Source organism: Propithecus coquereli, unplaced genomic scaffold, assembly GCF_000956105.1.
Source record: "Propithecus coquereli isolate 6110/MARCELLA unplaced genomic scaffold, Pcoq_1.0 Scaffold76, whole genome shotgun sequence".
Taxonomy (NCBI): domain Eukaryota; kingdom Metazoa; phylum Chordata; class Mammalia; order Primates; family Indriidae; genus Propithecus; species Propithecus coquereli.
Genome location: NW_012153729.1, coordinates 5,641,977 through 5,660,568, shown reverse-complemented (window position 1 = coordinate 5,660,568; position 18,592 = coordinate 5,641,977). Strand labels below are relative to the sequence as shown.

Sequence of the window (18,592 nt, the reverse complement as noted above, 5' to 3'; positions counted from 1 at the left end):
TAGTTGAGACACAGTTGCTGCTCTGTGGCTGCGGGAGTCATGACGGGGAGGACGGTGGGGCGGGTGAGCCGTGCTCCAGGTCCCCTCCCCATTCCCTCCTCCCTTCCCTGCAGCCGCCAGCCGAGGACAAGATCAACGGCATCCTCCTGGGCTTCCGGATCCGGTACCGGGAGCTGCTCTACGAAGGACTGAGGGGCTTCACGCTCCGAGGCATCAACAACCCTGGGGCCACCTGGGCTGAGCTTACCTGTGAGTGACACCTGAGGGAGTCCGGGGAGGGGCACACTCACCTTGCTGCTCTGAAGCTCTCAGCTTCCCGGGATGTCTCTAACTCGGAACCCTGCCTCCCTCCCCCGTGAGCGCCTCTGCCCCATCCCATTCATGCACTTACTGAGTATTTACTGAGCACCCTCCGTGTGCCCCGAGACACTGTGGGGACACCACTGACCGAGACAGAAAGGGTCTCTGCCCTCTTGGAGCTTGCAGGCTCGAGGAGGAGCCAGGCGTTCCAGAAGTAACCCTGAGTAGACGTGTAAGGCCCGTTGGCCGACAGCGGGGCAGTATTTCAAGAGAGCCTAAAGCCAGGTCGGAAGAGGCTTCCCTGGCATTGGCTTGGGCGCTAGGCTGAAGGATGATGCCAAGTTAACCAGGCAGGAGGGACAGGGACAGCCCGGCATGTGGGAAGGAGCGCACTGCTTTGGAGGGAATGAAAGCCTCGCTTGGTCACCCCTCTCCCGGAGCAGCAGTCCCGGCCCCGCCTTGTTCCTCGGAGGAGTCACTGCCCTGCTTGGGGTCCTCGGAGTCCAGCCTGCCTCTGTAGCAGGAAGGAGAGCAAGGAGCCAGGTGGCAATCCCAGGAAGAGAGGATGCCCGGGAGAGCCATAGCATGGGAATGACGTGGCTGGACCCTTGCATGAGGAGGGTCACTTTGGTGGCCTGAGGATGGTGGCTTGGCCAGGCGGGGAGGGGACCAGAGGCAGGAAGGCCAGCTGGAGGCTGTCGCAGAACCGAGGTCGGGACGGAGCTGGGAGATGGTGTGTCGTGAGCGTGGACTCCACCAGGCTCCACGACTGACTCACAGAGGGCGGGAGCTGCGGGGAGAGGGAGGCATGCAGGGGAGTGGGGCCCCCGGGCGGGTGGGGGACACTCACCAGCAACCAGCAGGGGGGGCAGCAGTCTGGGAGCCTCTCCACGGTGACGTTTCCTCTTGAGGTTCTCTCGAACCTTGTGCCTTGTCTGCTAGCGACTTAGCAGACGACAGAATGACGGAGTGGACAGCAAAGGAATATTAATAGAAAAACTCGGAAGTAGCTGATCCAACAGCTTGCGTTTTTGGCGGTGGTTTTTGTTTTTCCTCTTTTGTAGACATGTGCCGTGGTTGTGATTTTATATTGCCTGTGTGTAATGCAGTCGTATTTCCTGGTAGTAAAATGTTTTCTGGTTCATATGAAGAAATTAACGACGCCAGTATTTCATGGTGGTTTCTAGGAGCTCTGTCTTGAAGTAAGGGAGTGAGTTAGGGCTTGAGGGTCCCCCAGGGCTGTCCCCAGGGATGCCAGGCTCCCAGGGGCTTGGGATACCCTATGACCTTGGGCCGTGCACAGTGGTGTGGGGACAGCACTGTCCTGGGAGCCACCTCCTCCCCCCACTCCCATCCTGGCCCCTAGCTCAGCCTCAGGAACCTGGAAACTCTCTATGCCTGTTCGCCTTGCCAGCCCCACCTCTCTCCCATCTGCCCCCCAGCCAGGGTCTCTTTGCAAGGTGGGGGATGCGCGTGCACTAACCTCCTCTGTCTGCTGTCTCCCTCCGGCCCCTGCCCCCGCCCATAGCCATGTACTCCATGCGGAACCTGAGCCGGCCCAGCCTCACGCAGTACGAGCTGGACAGTAAGTCTTGCATGGCGGCTCCCGCCGCGGGCCCAGGCCGCGCACGGGGACGGGGAATGGGGCCTTAAGGACGCCTGACCACAGGCTGAGAGGTGTACCCACCCCAAGGTGCTTAAAGAATGGGACCACCCTAACACACGTGATCTCTCCAAATACACAAAAACATAGGCTGTTACCAGGGAAGGCCTTCCCCTCCCCCGGCTCGCCCTCTGTGGAATTCGAGATGGAAAAGGAAAGTCTACAGCCTGGTGCTTCCGTGGGCAGGGGGTGGGGAGGGGGACGATGATGGCAGGGCCACAGCAGGAGCTGTGGGACGTGGCTGGGCAGGTGGGCAGGCGTCTGCGTCATGTCTAGGGCACTTCTTGGGTCTCGCAGCCTGGGGCTGGCTCCCAGAGGGAGCAGACAGCAGTTTTGTCCACCAGCCCCTGTCTTCCCTCCGTGGCCTGGGCCGCATTCCTGTAGGTTGCAGGCTCCTGCCTGGACCTTTTCCTAAAGCCCCAGCCACGGTTCTTCCTAAGCACAGGGCCTTGAGCCAGAGGGCCTCCTGCTCAGGAGAAAACGGCACTAGCGTGAGTCTAAATTGTCCTCGTCCTTCCTTCCTCCGCCAGTGGCCCACAGGAGCTGTATGGCCGGTTAGCAAGGCTGGCTACACACACACACACACACACAGCCCTGTCGCAGGGGACAGCCCCGCCTTGGGGAAGGGGGTATGGGGGAGCCCAGAGGAAAGAGTGGAGGGGGCGGGGGACCCTTCAGCCCCCCCAGCAGGGACAGCGGCTCCACCAGGTGACTGAGCCCAGTTCCCTGCAGCAGCGCTCCTGTCCCAGCTTCCACCAAGCATCCCACCCAGCACCCCAAACTTGGCAAAAATGGGGCATTTCTTGGCCCAGAATTCATATCCAATAAGCACCTCCCCCCAGGCCAAGCCTCCCTGTGTCAAGGGCTGGTGGGCAGGGCCCGAAGCCCCAGAGCTGGGGACTTGGGTGTTTGTCCTGGGGAGGAAAGAGGACAGGTGGGGAGGGCGTGACACTATGGCCCGGCGCACCCAAGACAGCTTTGGTTTGCCCCGGTCGTCCCCGTGTGAACATTCACAGCCTCAAGAGTGTCCGGTTGAGCAATGAAATGTATGGCAGCATCACCCTCGTCCAGGGTGGCGCGGAGGGAGACAGAGCGTCCCGGAGCCCCGCCTCTTACCTATTTCTTCCTGAAGCCTCACACAGGGGACTAGAGCTGCAAGGGGCACCTCGTCCCTCCCTTACAGCCTCTGCCCTCCATGGGGGGCTCCTTCCCGGCAGGGACAGTGACCTCAGTGTGTGCCCCTTCCCCGCTGTCACCCACAGACCTGAACAAGCACAGGCGGTACGAGATACGGATGAGCGTCTACAATGCCGTGGGCGAGGGCCCCTCCAGCCCCCCGCAAGAGGTCTTCGTCGGGGAGGCAGGTGAGTGCCACCTGCCCTGTCCGGCCCCAGCATGTCTTCCCCACCCCGACCCAGACCAGCCAGAGGAGCTGCGGACCTGGGGGCCCCAACCCACCCTGCCCACCTCCCCTCCCCCAGTCAACTCCCTCGCACACTCACTCCCCCCCGCACACCCTCCAGTGCCCACGGCAGCACCCCGCAACGTGGCCGTCCACGGCGCCACAGCCACGCAGCTGGATGTGACGTGGGAGCCACCCCCACTGGACAGCCAGAATGGAGACATCCAGGGGTACAAGGTAGGGTTGCTCTGGCAGAAAGAAGGGGTGCGTGGGGCGGGGGCCAGCTGGGGACTGGGGAGCCACCTATGGGTAGAAGGTGGGTGAGGTCCCCAGGCCCTCCCTCCTCCTAGCCAGGTGTGCCCCCCTTTAGGCTCTGATGCACACCTGCCACCTTGGCTGCTAGCACCCGATTTGCAGAAATATTACACCATTGGGGCAAAACTACATCCACCTCCTCCAGCATCCTAAGGGTAGGCTGAGCTCAAGTGCAGGCATCTCCAGCCATGGCTGCTGAGGCCACACAAAGAGCAGATAGCAGAGAATCTGCCAGCTCTCCCCCGACCAGGGGTGGAGAGGAAGCCCTGGCCACACAAGCGCTAGAGGAAGTGGTTTCGAAAAGGAATGTGTCTCCTTGTGAAGCAGCTGGAGCACGTAGCCCTTGGCTGCATCTGCGGTTGCCTCCTGCACAGGTACCCATTCGGCTGGAACTCATGGTGGTCGGATGTCATTCCAGAGAACAGCCCCAGTGCCCCGGCCAGGGTGGGGAGTGAGAGCCACAAAGGACCTCACCATCTACCTGGCCCAGCCCCTCATCCCACAGGTGGAAACTGAGTCTTAGCCGAAGGGAAGAGCTTGCCGAGGTCACCCAGCTTGATCACACAGGTGGCCCCGATTTAAGACAGAATCCTGCCTGGGAGTCGCTTCCCATCTGGGGTGGAGGAGGAAGGGGGAGGAGGAAGGGCGTCTTGCCAAGGAAGCTCTAAAGACGGATGACACCCCTCACGTCTTTGCCCAGGAGCACCAGCTGGGAAGACTAAATATTGCACCCCCAGCATATGCCTCCCGTGGAAGGAAGGGGCCGGGTGGAGCCAGCAGCAGTTTGGCAGCCACCAGACTGTCGAGGTTCGGAAGTTGCGAGTTAATATACAGACCAGGAAATGCGCGGGTGCGAAACACCATACGTAACACAGCAGATGTCCCCGTGTTCCAGAAAACATTCCCTCTACCTGAGCAGCGGCTGTGGATGTGAACTGAGAAAACAGGGAACTGCCTCCTCCCAGACACGCGCTACCCCACGGATTAACGTCAACATCTACGAACACGGATGATGCAGTAACACCACCAACCCGTGAGCGCAGCTAAGACCATCCTGCACCTGGGTCAGACCAACCGCCACCTGCGCACGGGCACATTCACGCACGTGCCTAGAGCTGCGGTCTTTCTGTCCTTCACAGACACGCCTTTATTGAGCAGTTATTTTGTGCCCAGTATTGTTTTGGGGCTGGGAGTAAAGCAGTGAGCAAAGAGTCGACATGAGCTTAAATCTTAGGGGGAAAAGACCAACAATGTAGAAAATAAATAACACCGCCAGATGGTGGTAACTGAAGCCAGTTAGGGGAGAGCTGAGGGCGGGGGTGGGTTGGAATTTTAAATAGGGTTGTTAGGAAGACTTCCACTTCCCAGTGCAGGGTCCTCAGCTGGGAGTGAGGGCAGGGGAGAGGGGAGGAGAGGGGAACATAGGAAACAGTAATACAGGGGTGTGCAGGCATGTACTGGGGCAGTGTAGCCCCGTGGCCAGCCCGCTCGAGGCTGTGCCCATGAACTCAAAGCATGACTTCCCACCAGCCTTGTAGCGTGTGGAAGGATCTCACCGGGGCTGGGTTTGACCAGTTGTATAAGAAGCAGCAAGAAAAGATAGGAGCCCAGCAAAGAACACACTCGACAGTGAAGAGACGACCTGCAAAATGGGAGAAAATATTTGCAAACCACACATCTCATAAGGGGTTAATAGCGCAAATGTATGAGAAACTTATACAACTCAATGGAAGGAAAACAAATAACCTGATTAAAACATGGGGCGAAGGACCTGAATCGACATTTCTCGAAAGAAGGCATACGCATGGCGAACAGGTATACAAGGCGCTCAACGTTGCTAAACGTCAGGGAAATGCAAATCAAAACCGCAGTGAGATACCGCCTCACACCTGTTAGGATGGCTACTATCAAAAAGTCAAGGGATACATGTTGGCGACCACATGGAGAAAAAGGAACACTTGCGCAGTGTTAGTGGGAATGTAAACTGGTGCAGCCGTTACGGAAAACAGTATGGGGGTTCCTCCGAAAATTCAAAACAGAACTACCATATGATCCAGCAATCCCACTACTGGGTGTTTATCCAGAAGAACCGAAATTGGGATCTTGAGGGAATACCTGCACTCACATGTTAATTGCAGCATTATTCACAACAGCCAAGATGTGGAAACAACCTAAACGTCTGTGGACAGATGAGTGGAGGAAGAAGATGTGGAGCGTGTATACACGATGGAGTATCACCCAGCCTCGAAGGAACTTCTGCTGTTTGCAACAACATAGATGCACCTGAAGAACATTATGCTAATGAATAAGCCCGGCACAAAGCGACAAAGAACTGCACAATCTCACATATATGTGGAAGCTAAAATAATCCAACTCAGGGCCGGGCGCGGTGGGTCACACCTGTAATCCTAGCACTCTGGGAGGCCGAGGCGGGCGGATCGTTTGAGCTCAGGAGTTCGAGACCAGCCTGAACAAGAGCGAGACCCCGTCTCTACTGAAAATAGAAAGAAATTAATCAGACAACTAAAATATATAGAAAAAATTAGCCGGGCATAATGGCGCATGCCTGTAGTCCCAGCTGCTCGGGAGGCTGAGGCAGGAGTATCGCTTGAGCCCAGGAGTTTGAGAGAGACTCTGTCTCAAAAAAAAAATAAAAAAATAAAATAAAATAAAATAATCCAACTCAGGAGGCAAAGAGAAGAACGGGGGTTACAGAGGCTGGGGCAGGGGGATCGGGAGATGCTGGTCAAAGGGTACAAAGCCTCAGGCGAGATGCATAAGTTCTGGGATCCAACGTACAGCATGGCGGTGACAGTTAATGATATTACGTGCACTTGAAATTTGCGAAGAAAGTGGATCTTAAGTGTTCTCACCACAAAATAAAAAAGGTAACTATTCGAGGTGGTGGGTATGTCACTTAGCTTGATTGCGGTCATCTTTTCACGATGTATACATAGATCAAAACATCATGTTTTATACCTTAAATACGTACAATTTTTATTGGTCGATGATAGCTCAGTAATGCTGGAAGAAAGAAAAGAAAGGGCAGGGGGTTGAGAAGAGTCGATGGAAGGTGGTGGTTATAGCGGTACACTCCTCTGCCCGCCCCACCCGCATTCCTTCACCCAGCAAGTATTTACTGAGCACCGGTGATGTGCCAGGCGTGGCCCTGGGTGCTCGCTCACAAGGAAGCCGGACAGACCAAGACCCTGCCCTGCAGTGCGTGCATTCTGGCAGACACCCGATACCCGCCTGTGCACTCCAACTCGGCAGTGCACCCCTCGGGGACCGGGGTCCAGGCTTGGCTCCTTTGTGCCCTCTGCACAAGCGTCAGTCCCTCTTCCTGTTAATCATCACCTAACAGAGGTCTGCTGAATTCAGTGCACACAAACGAGACGCACCTGCTGAGGGCACAGGGTTATGTATTTACGCCGCCCTGGGTCCTAGATCCCAACCCACTCCCCTGCTCTGGCCATTGCCCTGCTCGCTCCAGGGGATGTCTCCCACAGGCAGGGTGTCAAAGTGTTCCAGAACGTGTTTCCTCTTTTAATGCCTTTTCCCGACCTCCTCCTTGGCGGGTCCCTATGCAACAGAATTCCTCAAAAGAATTTTCCGCACTCACACCTCCAATTCCTCTCCTCTCGGAGTGTCTTGAACCACTCCGGGTAGGTTCTCTGCCCCATGGCCCCACCAGAGCACTTCCTGCCAAGGCCACCAGCAACTCCGTGCCGCCTTCACGGCTCAAACCTCAGACCTCAGTGACTGTGGGCTGTGCAGTGGCGTTTGACACGGCGGGTCCCACCCTCCTCTCAAAATGCTTCCTTCTCTCGGTTTCCCTTGCTGTGGGCCCCTCCTCACCCTCCTCCGCTGTGCCGACTCCTGCTCCCACGGCTGAACACCGGAGGCCTCCAGAAATCAATTTCTGACCCTCTTCTCTAAGAGAACCCGTTAATCCTCTTGGTGTGCGGTGGCCAGATACCACCCGTGTGCCGATACACCCAGATCTTTAGCATCAGCCATGGACGAATGCGTGAATGAATCAGTGATTTAACGAATGGCTACAGCTGGCACCCATATGAGGAGAATCTTTTTTCAAAAGGGGGAAAGGGGTTGGAGAAAGGGATTTCATGGTGACAAGATGTCCTAACCGCCACTCACAGGTGCGGGGGGTCCGGGGGCAGGGAACAATTTTATTAGCGCTGTCTCACTCCAGGGAAACCGAGAAATTGAAAAGCTGGCGGTGTGCACAAACCTCATTGGCCAGCAGGTGGTGCCAAATGACCTCCAATTCTCCGCGGGGTCTGGGACCGGCTTGCGACTTCTGGGTGGGCTCCGCCCTAGAACTAGTTCAAGAATCTTCCATGCCTCGATGACTAGCAGCGCCCCCACCCCCTCGCTAAACATGCACTAATCGAAAACGCTATCGAGCCTCTGCTGTGTTCCTGGCGTAAAACCTTCCACAGCCACGAGGTGTCTTAGGAAACCGGCCCCGCACCTGGGAGAGAATCTTTTCGCCTTTGGCCCTCGTGCTGAGCCTGGGAAGGGGGTGGCTCAGGAAAGTCGCCCGGCCGAGGCACAGCGCTAGCGAATGCCGTCTGAGCCTCGGCCCCCGTCTGCAGCCGCTGTGCAAGTGCAGTGTGCAGGCGAGGGGCCGGGGGTGATCTGCAGCTGCCGACGGAGCAGGCGAGGGGAACGTCCCCCCAGCTCCCAGGGGATGCGACGCTGCCCCCCTCGCACCCCACTCGGTCGGGGCGGGCTCTGCGCTGCATTTATCTCCCCATCAGGTCCCTGCGGGACATATTTGGTTTATTCCTCCAGGATCTATTTTCCGAGTGCCGATGTCCCAGATCTATGCTAGATCCGACAGGCCCTGCCACGAACCAAGGTGCCCGGGCTGTGCCCTCACATTGACAGTCTAGCGGAGACTAGGGTCTTGGCTATGGAAAGGAAGGTTCTGGAAGGGTTTCTAAAGCCACTCTTCAAGACTTCTATACTGTTTCCCAGGTGACTCCCACAAAGGAAGGTGTCTCTCAGCCCCTGGGTCGGTGGAGCCGGAGGGAAGCCTGAGGTCTCTGTCGCCCTCACTCCCACAGTCCTCTGTGCCCACAGATCTATTTCTGGGAAGCTCAGCGGCGGAACCTCACGGAGCGGGTGAAGACACTCTTCCTGGCGGAGAACAGTGTGAAGCTCAAGAACCTGACCGGGTACACCGCCTACATGGTCAGCGTGGCGGCCTTCAACGCCGCCGGGGACGGGCCTCGGAGCGTCCCCACCCGGGGCCAGACCCAGCAAGCAGGTGGGGCAGAGGCCCTGGGGCGGGGTAGGTCTGCCTGGCAGGGTGGGGGGTGGGAGGACCCACCTGCCTTTCCCCCCAAGACGTCCTCCAGAGTCGGGAAGCACGTGCTCAGGCCTTGAGCGAGCCCCCAGGCAGCCCACGTTGTGGACAGGCGGCCAGCCCACCGCCAGCCGGCCCACCTGGGCCCCTACCCTGCTCCCACCTGCCTTTTTTCTATCCCCCTGGCTTCGTTCATTTCACAAATATTTATCAAATGTCTTTTCTGAGGTCCCACTGTGTGGGGGCACAACAGTGAGTGAGACCACCAAGCTCCCTGCCCTGGCAGGGGGTGGATCACAAGCAAGCAAATGGTGGCCAGGACGGGGGATCCACGGGTGGGGCAGGGGGTGCACGGGGGGCTTTGGGTGCGTTTGCCAACACAGGCCTCCCTGAGAGGGTGAGATTTGAGCCAGGAGAAGAGGCCAGCATGGGGCGTTCAGGAGGAGGTGGGCGGGGAGGTAAGGCGGGGTTCTGGACAGAGGGGACAGCAGATGCGAAGTCCCTGAGGCTGGAGAGGATTAGGGGACCAGAGAGAAAGTCAGGTGGCTTGCAAGAAAATGGGGCCAGCGCAGGTCACAGAGGGTCTGGGGGAGGGGGTTGGGATTAGTTCTAAGTGCGACGGGAGGCCACTGGAAGGTCTGAGCAGTGGGGCAGCAGGACCTGGTTTCTGTCCGAGAGACTCGCTCTGGCCGCTGTACTCGGGCAGCCTGGTGGGGGCAGGGCGGCCAGGCAGGAGTGGACGACGGTGAGAATCCTGCGCCCACGTGTGCGTAGCGAGCCGGGTAGCCAGTGTCCAGAGCTCCTTCTCAGGCAATGTCACACGTGACCCTCCCAGAAGCCCTGGGGACGGGCAGGGTGGCCAGCACCCCCTTTTCACAATGAGCAAGGGGTCCCCCAGGAAGTCAAGCTTCTTGCCCAGGGTCACCCAGCTGCTCAGCAGGGCGGCAGAGGCTGGAACCCAGGATTTCTGAGAGAACCAAGAGTTGTGTCCTCGTGGACTGGACGCCAGCCTTTTGTCCTGGCCCCCCTTGGACATCCTGTCCAACCTGACGCTTTCTATGCTGTCAGTGACATTTGCCCTTAAAGAGCTGCAAAGGGCACCCTGTGGAGTCGGTTCCTTTGATGACCAGGGCTGTGGGGACGAGCCCTGGCTCCAGGGACAGCCTTTCACTGTGCTGGCCCCAGGGCTGGCTGAGGCTGGGCCGAGTGTGAGCACTGATGTGCACGTCTGTCTGCCTGCCTGTCCCCCACTCTCCGACGGTGTCATCGGCCAGATGGGAGCCCCTGGGGAGCCCGAAGCTTGTGCTGCTGTGGCAGCAGGACAGAGTGTTCTGTCCCATGTCCCTCTAGCCCAGGGGAGGCAGGAAAGGCCCCCTGAGCTCAGCTCCCCTCTTCAAAGATGCTGGCTGGTTCTGCCTCCTGCAGCCGGAGCCGGAAGCAGGGCCAGATTAGCTCCGGCTTGGTGGGAGGCGGCACTGGACAATAATAGCCTGGTCACCCACCCGGGCCAGCCCGGGATGCCGCGGAGTGGGGCGCTTCCTTCCCTTCCTCTGGCCCTCCCCCTCGCAGGAGCCCCCGCCCCCTTGTTTGCTCCAGGGGTCTCAGTCCAAGAAAACATCTCCTCCGGAGGGTTCGACTGTCCTTGGCTCTGGCTCCTCCTGACAGCGTGACGTCTCCGCGACAAGCCCTGGAGCCGGGGCTGAGAGAAAGGCCACGTCTGTCCGCTGCAGTTCTGGCATCTTCTTGTTTAGTGCCCAGCTAGTGTTCTGAGGCCCAGACACCCACTATCTTCGCTTCCAGGGAAGCCGAAAGAGGAACCCCACAAAGCCAGGAAATGGCCTTGCCCCACGGTGACCCTGGGGTGTAACGGCTTATCCCGCACTCGTAGCCAGGGCGCAGAGCCACTTAGCAGGCGGGAGCCTGAATTCCCCGACTTTAGGGAAAAATAAAGTCTCCTTTCTTCCCAGCTCTTGGGACTCTGATCCTGGAAAGTTGAGAGAGGAGGGGAAGGGGGCCCGGTGACCCCTGCTGACCTCTCCCACCGTCCCCTGGTGCCAAGCCCTGCTCTCCTGTTCTTCCCGGGCCAGGCCCGACACTCCTGCTTGTTCCTTGGAGACAAACCCAGGGCTTTGGACGTCCGCAGAGGGAGGAAACAAAAGCCCTTTGCTGTCTCCCACAGCCCCCAGCGCTCCCAGCTCAGTCCAGTTCAGCGAGCTGACCACGACCTCCGTGAACGTGTCCTGGGAAGCCCCGCAGTTCCCCAACGGCGTGCTGGAGGGCTACCGGCTGGTGTACGAGCCCTGCACCCCCGTGGACGGTGAGTGGGCCCTCCCAGCACGGCCCCCCAGACTCTCGCTTCGCAAGGGCCCTCTCTCATCTGGGGTCCCTGTCACAGCCACCGCACACGGGTTAGATGTGGTGAGAGTCTCCCCATCTTATAAACGGGGAAACTGAGGCCCAGACAAGGGAAGGGGAGTTTCCAAGGTAAAACAACAGCAAATTGAGGGCAAGGTTGAAACAACAGCCTGGGCTCCTAACTTCCAGGCAGAGAACTTTTAAATATATTCCCCTTCGGTCAGTGAAAATGGGGAGGAGATGAAGGGAAACCAGAGCCAGATACCGCATCCCAAGACAGACAGGGCTGCCGGGCCCAGGAAGCAGGGGAGCCCTGAGGTCCCGCCCCCTCCTCGCCCTTTCCCAAACCTTAGGGTTCTCAGCCTCACTCTGAATTAGTGCTTTCCCATCTTTGGGGGCTCAGGAACCCCCTTGAGAATCAGATCAAAGCCTTGGAGCCTCTCCCCAGGAAGATGCACAAGATTGGGGGTCACCGCACCCCTGTTGCCATCTGCGGACCTGGGATCTAGAGCCCTGCTCTGCAGGTGACCTCCCCTGTGTCCTGAACCCTGTTCATCCGAGCCTTCATCAGACCCTCCCTCACAGCCCCCTGCCCCTTCCTCGGGCCCCAGCAGGGACCCTGCCCCACTCCGGCTCCCTGCTGGGCCGTGCTGACCCTGACAGTGGACGTCAGACACTTGCCAGCTTCCTACCCCCGAGGGCCGCCCAGCCTCCGGTGATGAGCGTGAGCCGGGGTGAGCAGAGTGCAGAAGTCACTGCTGTTTTGTCACCAGCGACCATCGTATGAGGACGGGGACTCAGAGAGACAGGAAGGGACAAGGCTCTTGGCTGCCTGGGTCTCAGCCCAGCGAGGCGCTGGGGGTGTGGCCGGCCTCTGGGGTCACCGCCTCACTCTCACCCCTCCCCCGACAGCAGAGCCTGGCAAGAACAAGGGGCGGGGCCCTGGGAACGTGGCTGCGGCCAGCAGTTCTGGGTCAGCCGAGGGAACAATGGCCCTCAGTCTTCCTGCCACCACCTGGGTGCCAGCAGCTCATTCTGCAAACGGAGCTGTGTATTAGGACACCAAGGGGCCACCGGGCCCCAGGAGGAGGTCCGGTCAGGTGCAGGGCCCAGGAAGGGGGCAGAGGACAGAGGTCACAGGGACCTGGGACAAGCTCCCTTCACAGGGGCCTCCGCCTGGGCCCTCCCACCCTGAGTGATGTGAGTACTTTGCCTCCCTCCGGGGGCTCGGTCTGGCAGGATGTGGAGCAAGTGGCTGAACCCCTCGCCCTCGCAGGTTCCCGTCCTCCCACAATAGTCCGGCTGTGCCTGAGCCTGGCTGGCACGGTATCCACACCCCAGTTCTTGCCTTGGCCCTGGGTTCAGGTCAGCAGCAAACCAGCCCCCCAGGAGTCTCAGAGCCCCCATTTCCTGTAGGGAAAACCAAGGCCCCAGCCTTGGTGGGGCGGGGGGGTTGTTCAGAAATGTCCAGGAGCTTACTCAAGGGCCCAGTATCCCCGCTCCTGGTCCTGGGGGGTCATTGCTTCTTCCAGGAAGCCCCTCCTGAGCATCCGTTGTTCTGTCCTTCAATAGTCCATCTATGCAATACACAGATTGGGTGCTCTGTTATTTTACTCAAACCTCATAACATCCCAGTCTAAGGTGCTGTGGGTGTTTGTTTTCACCCATAGAACAAACTGAACCGGGTGAGGGACATGCCAAGGCCCGCGCTGGGTGTGAGCCCAGCCCACTGGCTGCAAGGCCTGTCTCAGTAGTGACTGGTACACTCGGTGGACATGGGATATGGAACCAGTCCTGGCCCTCCGGGAGGCTGGCGGTTGGAAGAGTTCGGACTTGGGAAGTACAGAGCGTGGACTCCTCCTCCTGAGAGCTGTCCCAAGCTCCCCTCTTGCAGCTGCAATTCGGGGGCTGAAGAGCCTGGCAGGTGCAGGTGACAGAGGGCCCGGGGTGAGCTCCTGGCTCTCACCAGCACAAGAGGAAGGAGGCGGAGCCCAGAGACAGACTGGGGTTGGGGCCCAGGTGTCAGAGCTGGTGGCAAGCGTGTCCCCTCCAACTCTATCTTTTGGTATCTTTACAGCAACACTGCCTGAAAGCTTATCCTTAGAATTCTAGTTCCATAGGATATTATATAGGGGAATAAAAATGGGGGTGAAATATATCTGGGGTACAATCGTTATGTTAAACAGGATGCTGAGCGGTTTTTTCCTCCAGATGCTAAAGGATCCAGGGGTTGTTCAATAGACACATAAAATACATAGCTTTTCTCAAACTTATTTAACCATGGAGCCCTTTTTCCTGAGAACAGCTTGCAGGACCGTTGTCCAAGAAACACCGCGTGGGCAGCGTTGCTGTGTGGGCTAAGGTGACGTTTCAGCCTGGTCTCAAGGGGTGAGGCCGCTGAAGCCCCCACATGCTGTGTCCCCCCAGGAGTCAGCAAGATCGTGACGGTGGACGTGAAGGGGAGCAACCCTCTGTGGCTGAAGGTGAAGGACCTGGCGGAGGGGATGACCTACAGGTTCCGCATCAGGGCCAAGACCTTCACCTACGGGCCGGAGATCGAAGCCAACGTCACCACAGGCCCAGGAGAAGGTAGGAGAGTGACGGGCCACACTTGAGCTGCCACCCTACACGCTAAATTGTTCAGCCCCGCCCAAGTCAGAAGGGCCCCTGTTGTCAAGAGCTGTGCCAGACCCCGGGGGACCCAGAGTGGGGGGAGGGGCTCACTCTTTGCCCTGGTCCCAGGGGCCCCTCCCTCCCCCCACTTCTCTCCACTCCGACGTCTCTACTTCAGTTAGTGGCATCAGTGTCCTTGGGTTCCTCAAGCCACAGACCCCAGAAGAGCCCCTCCCCTCAGGCCCAGTGCCCTGGGCATGGCCTGGCAGCTGCGCCCACTCCTTTCTGATGGTCCCTCCCCCCAGTCGTGCTACCCCCGTCACCTCCATCCCGGAGGGACACAGCCTGCAGGCCCCCTGCCTCTGACCTGGTCAGAGCCATCTTCCCACCCCCCGCATGTTTCTCTGAGCAGGTGAGCACGGTGCGGGAGAGGCACCCTCAGCTCTTGCTAAAATCACCTTCCTAGGGTGGCTGCAAAGAGAGGCTCATCCCCTGGGGCTGAGGTGGGCCCTGCAACCTGCACTGACCCCAAGAGGCCCTGGAGGTTCCCACGGAAGTGGCACCTTGAGAAACCCTTGATGGAGCAGCAGCCTCTCAGGGCCAGGGCCCACGCCCCCCGCACCTCACCACCAGCCCCCAACAAGCAAGGACACAGCCCCTCCCAGCATCCCCTAAAATCCATCTCCTCCTCCATCCCCGGCAGCCAGGGGTCCCGGGAGCCGGCCCTCCTGCCCCTCCTGCCTGTCACCACCCTGCGGCTGTCACTGCTGGTGGCTCAGGCCGGCCACTCTTCACTTTCCCTTTCTGTCTGGTCACTTTCTACTCCTCACAGTCCTGTCCTGCAAGGAAGGGGCAGGGCTCCCTAGAACAAAGCCTGCAGGAGGAAGCTGCCCAGGAGGGAGCTGCCCCCGTGAGACACACACACACACACACACACACACACACACGCACACGCACAGCACACGCCCTGCCCTTCATCTGCCCCCAGCCCCAGCCCAAGCTGCCGCTCACCTGAGTCGGCTTCCTGGGAAGCAAAGGCAGGAAGCCGGAGGGAGGGCCGAGCAGCTCAGGGACAGGACAGGGCTGTTCTGACCTGAGTCTTGAAGTGTCCCAGGCTGGGGGTGGGGTAGGGGTGTGGGGAGGGAAGGGAGTACAGAGGAGGAGGTGGAGGGTTCTCTGAGACAGAGCGGAGGGGTCTGCAGGGGAGAACATGCAGCCAGGCAGTGGCTAGACTCTCGGGAAGCTTCTGGTCCAGGAGATGATGGCTCCTCCCCCAGCCCTGATGGCTGTTCTGTGCAGACTGAGAATGGGGGTCCTGGGGGCCGGTCCACCCTCCACACCTCCTCGGGCTGTGTCCCCTACTGCTCCTGCTCCCTGCTGCCTTTGCCCTGGGGCTGCAAGCAGGATGCCACTGGGGGAAGGAAGGAAGGAAATGAGGCCCCGAGGCCATGAGTCGGGACTGTGCGCAGGGCCAGGCAGGGCTGCAGGCTGTGTGGGTGGGTCTGGGCCTCCTGTCCGGCCCGCGGGCTCCCCGGGCCCTGGAGGAGCTTCAGTGCGGCGCTGGACACAGCTCTCTTCCCAGCAGACGTCCACAGAGGCCACTCGGCCAGCCTGTCACCCACCCACTCTGCACTGGCCCGTCCCCTCGTCCCCCAAGCATGGAGGAAGCACCTACTGTGTGCCAGGCTCCTGAGACCCAGAGCTCCCCATCTGGGGGGAGCAGGCCTGGGGGACAGCACACGGGGTGGGCCTCTGGACAGCCACCCCCAAAAGAAGAGGGGCTCGGGGTCCCTTGTATTATAGACAGACACCTGGCTTACTCCTCCTCCCTCAGAAGTCACCCCCTCTCCTGCTCTGGCTCCTACAACGTGCCCGGCTGCTGCCCTGGCGACCTTCGTGCCAGGAGAGCCCAGTCCTTCCTCCCCTCCTAGCAGCAGAAGCCCAAGCCCTCCCGAGCCCAGGCCCCCTCCCCTTGCCTAGCCTAATGGCGAATGGCGTTGGGGCAGGGGGATTTCAGGCAGGAGGTGGGGAAGACGCCACTGTCACACTCCAGGGGAGAGGTTGGGGGCTCCTAGCCCCCCTAAGCCACCCCCCTCCTCTCACAGGCCCCTCTGCCATCACCAGAGTACCTCTGCTGACGCCCGTGACACAGCCCTTCAAGCCTTAGCTTCCAGAAGGCCCTTACAGATGGGGAAACTGAGGCACTGGAGGGCTATGTGAATTGATCGAGGTCACCCATCTAATAAGTTCTGGGCTAGAACTAAAAGCCCAGGTCTCCTGACTCTGCTCCAGGGACCCTTCTGGATCATCCCCGACGCCTTCTCCTGCCCTGGGGTCTGGAATGTGGGGTGGGAGCTGGCCCGGAGACCACAGCCCCCGCTGGGAGGCCTGGCCTCGGCCCTCGCAGGGCTTCCCTGAGGCTCCTTGGCCGGGTTGGTCTGGTGGCCCAGCCCTCCGCCTTGAGCCCAGGCTGACCGGCAGTGGTGGCTCTGGTTTCCGTACGTCCCCTCATCCTCTGTGTGCTGTTTACAGGTGCCCCGGGGCCACCTGGAGTGCCCGTCATCGTGCGGTACAGCTCTGCCATTGCCATCCACTGGTCCAGCGGAGACCCCGGCAAAGGGCCCATCACCCGCTACGTCATAGAGGCCAGGCCTTCAGGTGCGTCCCGCCCCGCCGGCCCCCACCCCACCAGGCCGAGACTCCACAGTTCGTTCTTCCCTCCTCCCTGGGTCCCTCCCCCGGCACTGTGTCTGTCCTCCGCCTGAGAAAGCACCGGTGCCTCGCAGGTGCCTCCAGCCCCGGGTGCTGCTGGAGAGTGGAAACAGGAGGCGCTTTCCCAGAGCTGGACTCTTGGTTACGGAGCACCCAGGGGCCCCCCAAGAATGGCTCTTAGTGCCAGTGAGGACCCTCTTGGGCCGAGGACTATTCAAGGAGCCAGAGGGGCGAGCCCTGGGCTCGCGTGGGTTAAACCGCACCCTCCACTCGACATCCTGACCTCTGCCCCAGAACCAAGGAGACCCCAGCTGCCTCCTCAAGCCCGATCTCTGCCATCAAGCCTGTCTCGGCTGCTCCCGTAACTGTACCAACCTCTCCTGTCAAGCCTGAAATCGAATCACAAGAACTTCCAAAGCCATCAGGAGACGAGCGCCTGATAAGTCACCGTGGGCCACCTCCACTGCTCCTGTTTCACTGTCCTGACACCCGCTTCCCGCTCCGCGCCTCGCGGGAGCCCCGGCCCTGCCAGCTCCCCGTTGCTAGGTTTCGGAGGTACTCGCAGGTGCCAGAGCCAGCGAGCCGGAGGCTTGTTCTTTGTACTCTGGATCCGTGCTCAGGTGATCGAAGTGGAGAGAGAAAAAGGCTCTGTTGCTCCGGCCCGAATAGCCAATAATCACCATCATGGGAAGTAGTTGAGCATATCAGTAGCTCGTACATCTAACGGGGACATTAAAACATCCCAGTGACAGATCTTTAATACCTCAGGGCAGCTGGGCGCTCAGCACCCCATGGCAAAGAGTTAATAATTCTAGCAGTTCCTGGAAGCCATACCACCTTCTCCTTGCCTTAATCTTATGCTAATAATCGCAGTTGCAAGGAGGTACTACACCTGGCCGCCGAGATCTGCCTGTCGCCAGAGGATGCACGAAGGGCTGGCTGCCTCCCCACTCCAGATGGTGCCTCCCTGGCCCTGCAGTGCTGGCTGCCGAGTTGGCTGGGAGACCGCTGCGTGCTGCTCCCAGCCAGGGCCTGCACCTGTTTATTCCACCCAAGTGGGCCGGCCAGGGTGCCGGGCTGTGGAATGTTGGCCCTGGACTTGGGCCCTGTTGATTTTCCAGTGTTCCCTGGGAGGCCCAGCGTGGGACCCTGGTGTTCTAAGTTTGGGGGCCGTGACTTGGCCACAGGTGGAATCAGGACTGAGGGTAAAAGGAAAGACCAAGCCAGGACCCCATGAGGGGCCAGGACTCAGAGCAGAGCCAGAGAGCTGGGGACAGGGTCAGAACCCAGGTGAGGGGAGGAGAGTGGGTAGGGGACATGGGGTGCGTCCCTGAGACTGTTTGAGAGCAGCCTGCTGTCACGAGGTGGGGGGAGTGTCTTCTCCCCTCTGTGCCCCCCACCCCTGCTGTCTTCAGAATGAAAGAGCTCTTGTCCCATGCATGCCTCCCCAGCATGGCCATGCTTCATGCTGCGCAGGATAACTAAACACGCCCGCTTTCCACAAGCCAGAGAGCTGCCAGGCTCTGCAGGCCCAGGGGCAGATTCACTCAGGGATTTACAGGCCCAGGGAACAGGTCCTGCACAGTAGCCAGCCCCGGGGCTGCAGGCCAGAGCCACAGCGTGACATTCCAGCAGCTTCTGGCCCGGCCTGGTTGCCCCGGCCCCACCCCTCGTGTCCGCGTGGGGTTAACAGCAGGCAGGAGGCCCAGCTTCTAGAAGGCAGCAGCAGGGCCCTCGACAAACTGCGCCCATCCAACAAACGCAGATCCGGCTCCCAGCTGCGCACAGCACTGCCCTGGGCACCCGGACGAAATTCAGTGCCAGGAGTCCGGCGAGCTCTGCCACTCATGGTGGTGTGAGATGTGACCTTGGGAAGAGGAGTTCAGCTCTCTCTGAG

General features: G+C 59.8%; 1 protein-coding gene across 1 annotated transcript in view; it reads left to right on the top strand.

Moving 5' to 3' along the window:
* Positions 1-18,592, top strand: part of SDK2 (sidekick cell adhesion molecule 2) — a 150,985-nt gene that overhangs the window by 116,883 nt on the left and 15,510 nt on the right. The window contains exons 33-40 of the mRNA XM_012662229.1: positions 114-249; positions 1,829-1,885; positions 3,226-3,327; positions 3,487-3,602; positions 8,790-8,976; positions 11,195-11,332; positions 13,798-13,959; positions 16,516-16,641. Coding sequence (XP_012517683.1) covers positions 114-249; positions 1,829-1,885; positions 3,226-3,327; positions 3,487-3,602; positions 8,790-8,976; positions 11,195-11,332; positions 13,798-13,959; positions 16,516-16,641 — 1,024 coding nt within the window. The remainder of the gene's footprint in view (positions 1-113; positions 250-1,828; positions 1,886-3,225; positions 3,328-3,486; positions 3,603-8,789; positions 8,977-11,194; positions 11,333-13,797; positions 13,960-16,515; positions 16,642-18,592) is intronic.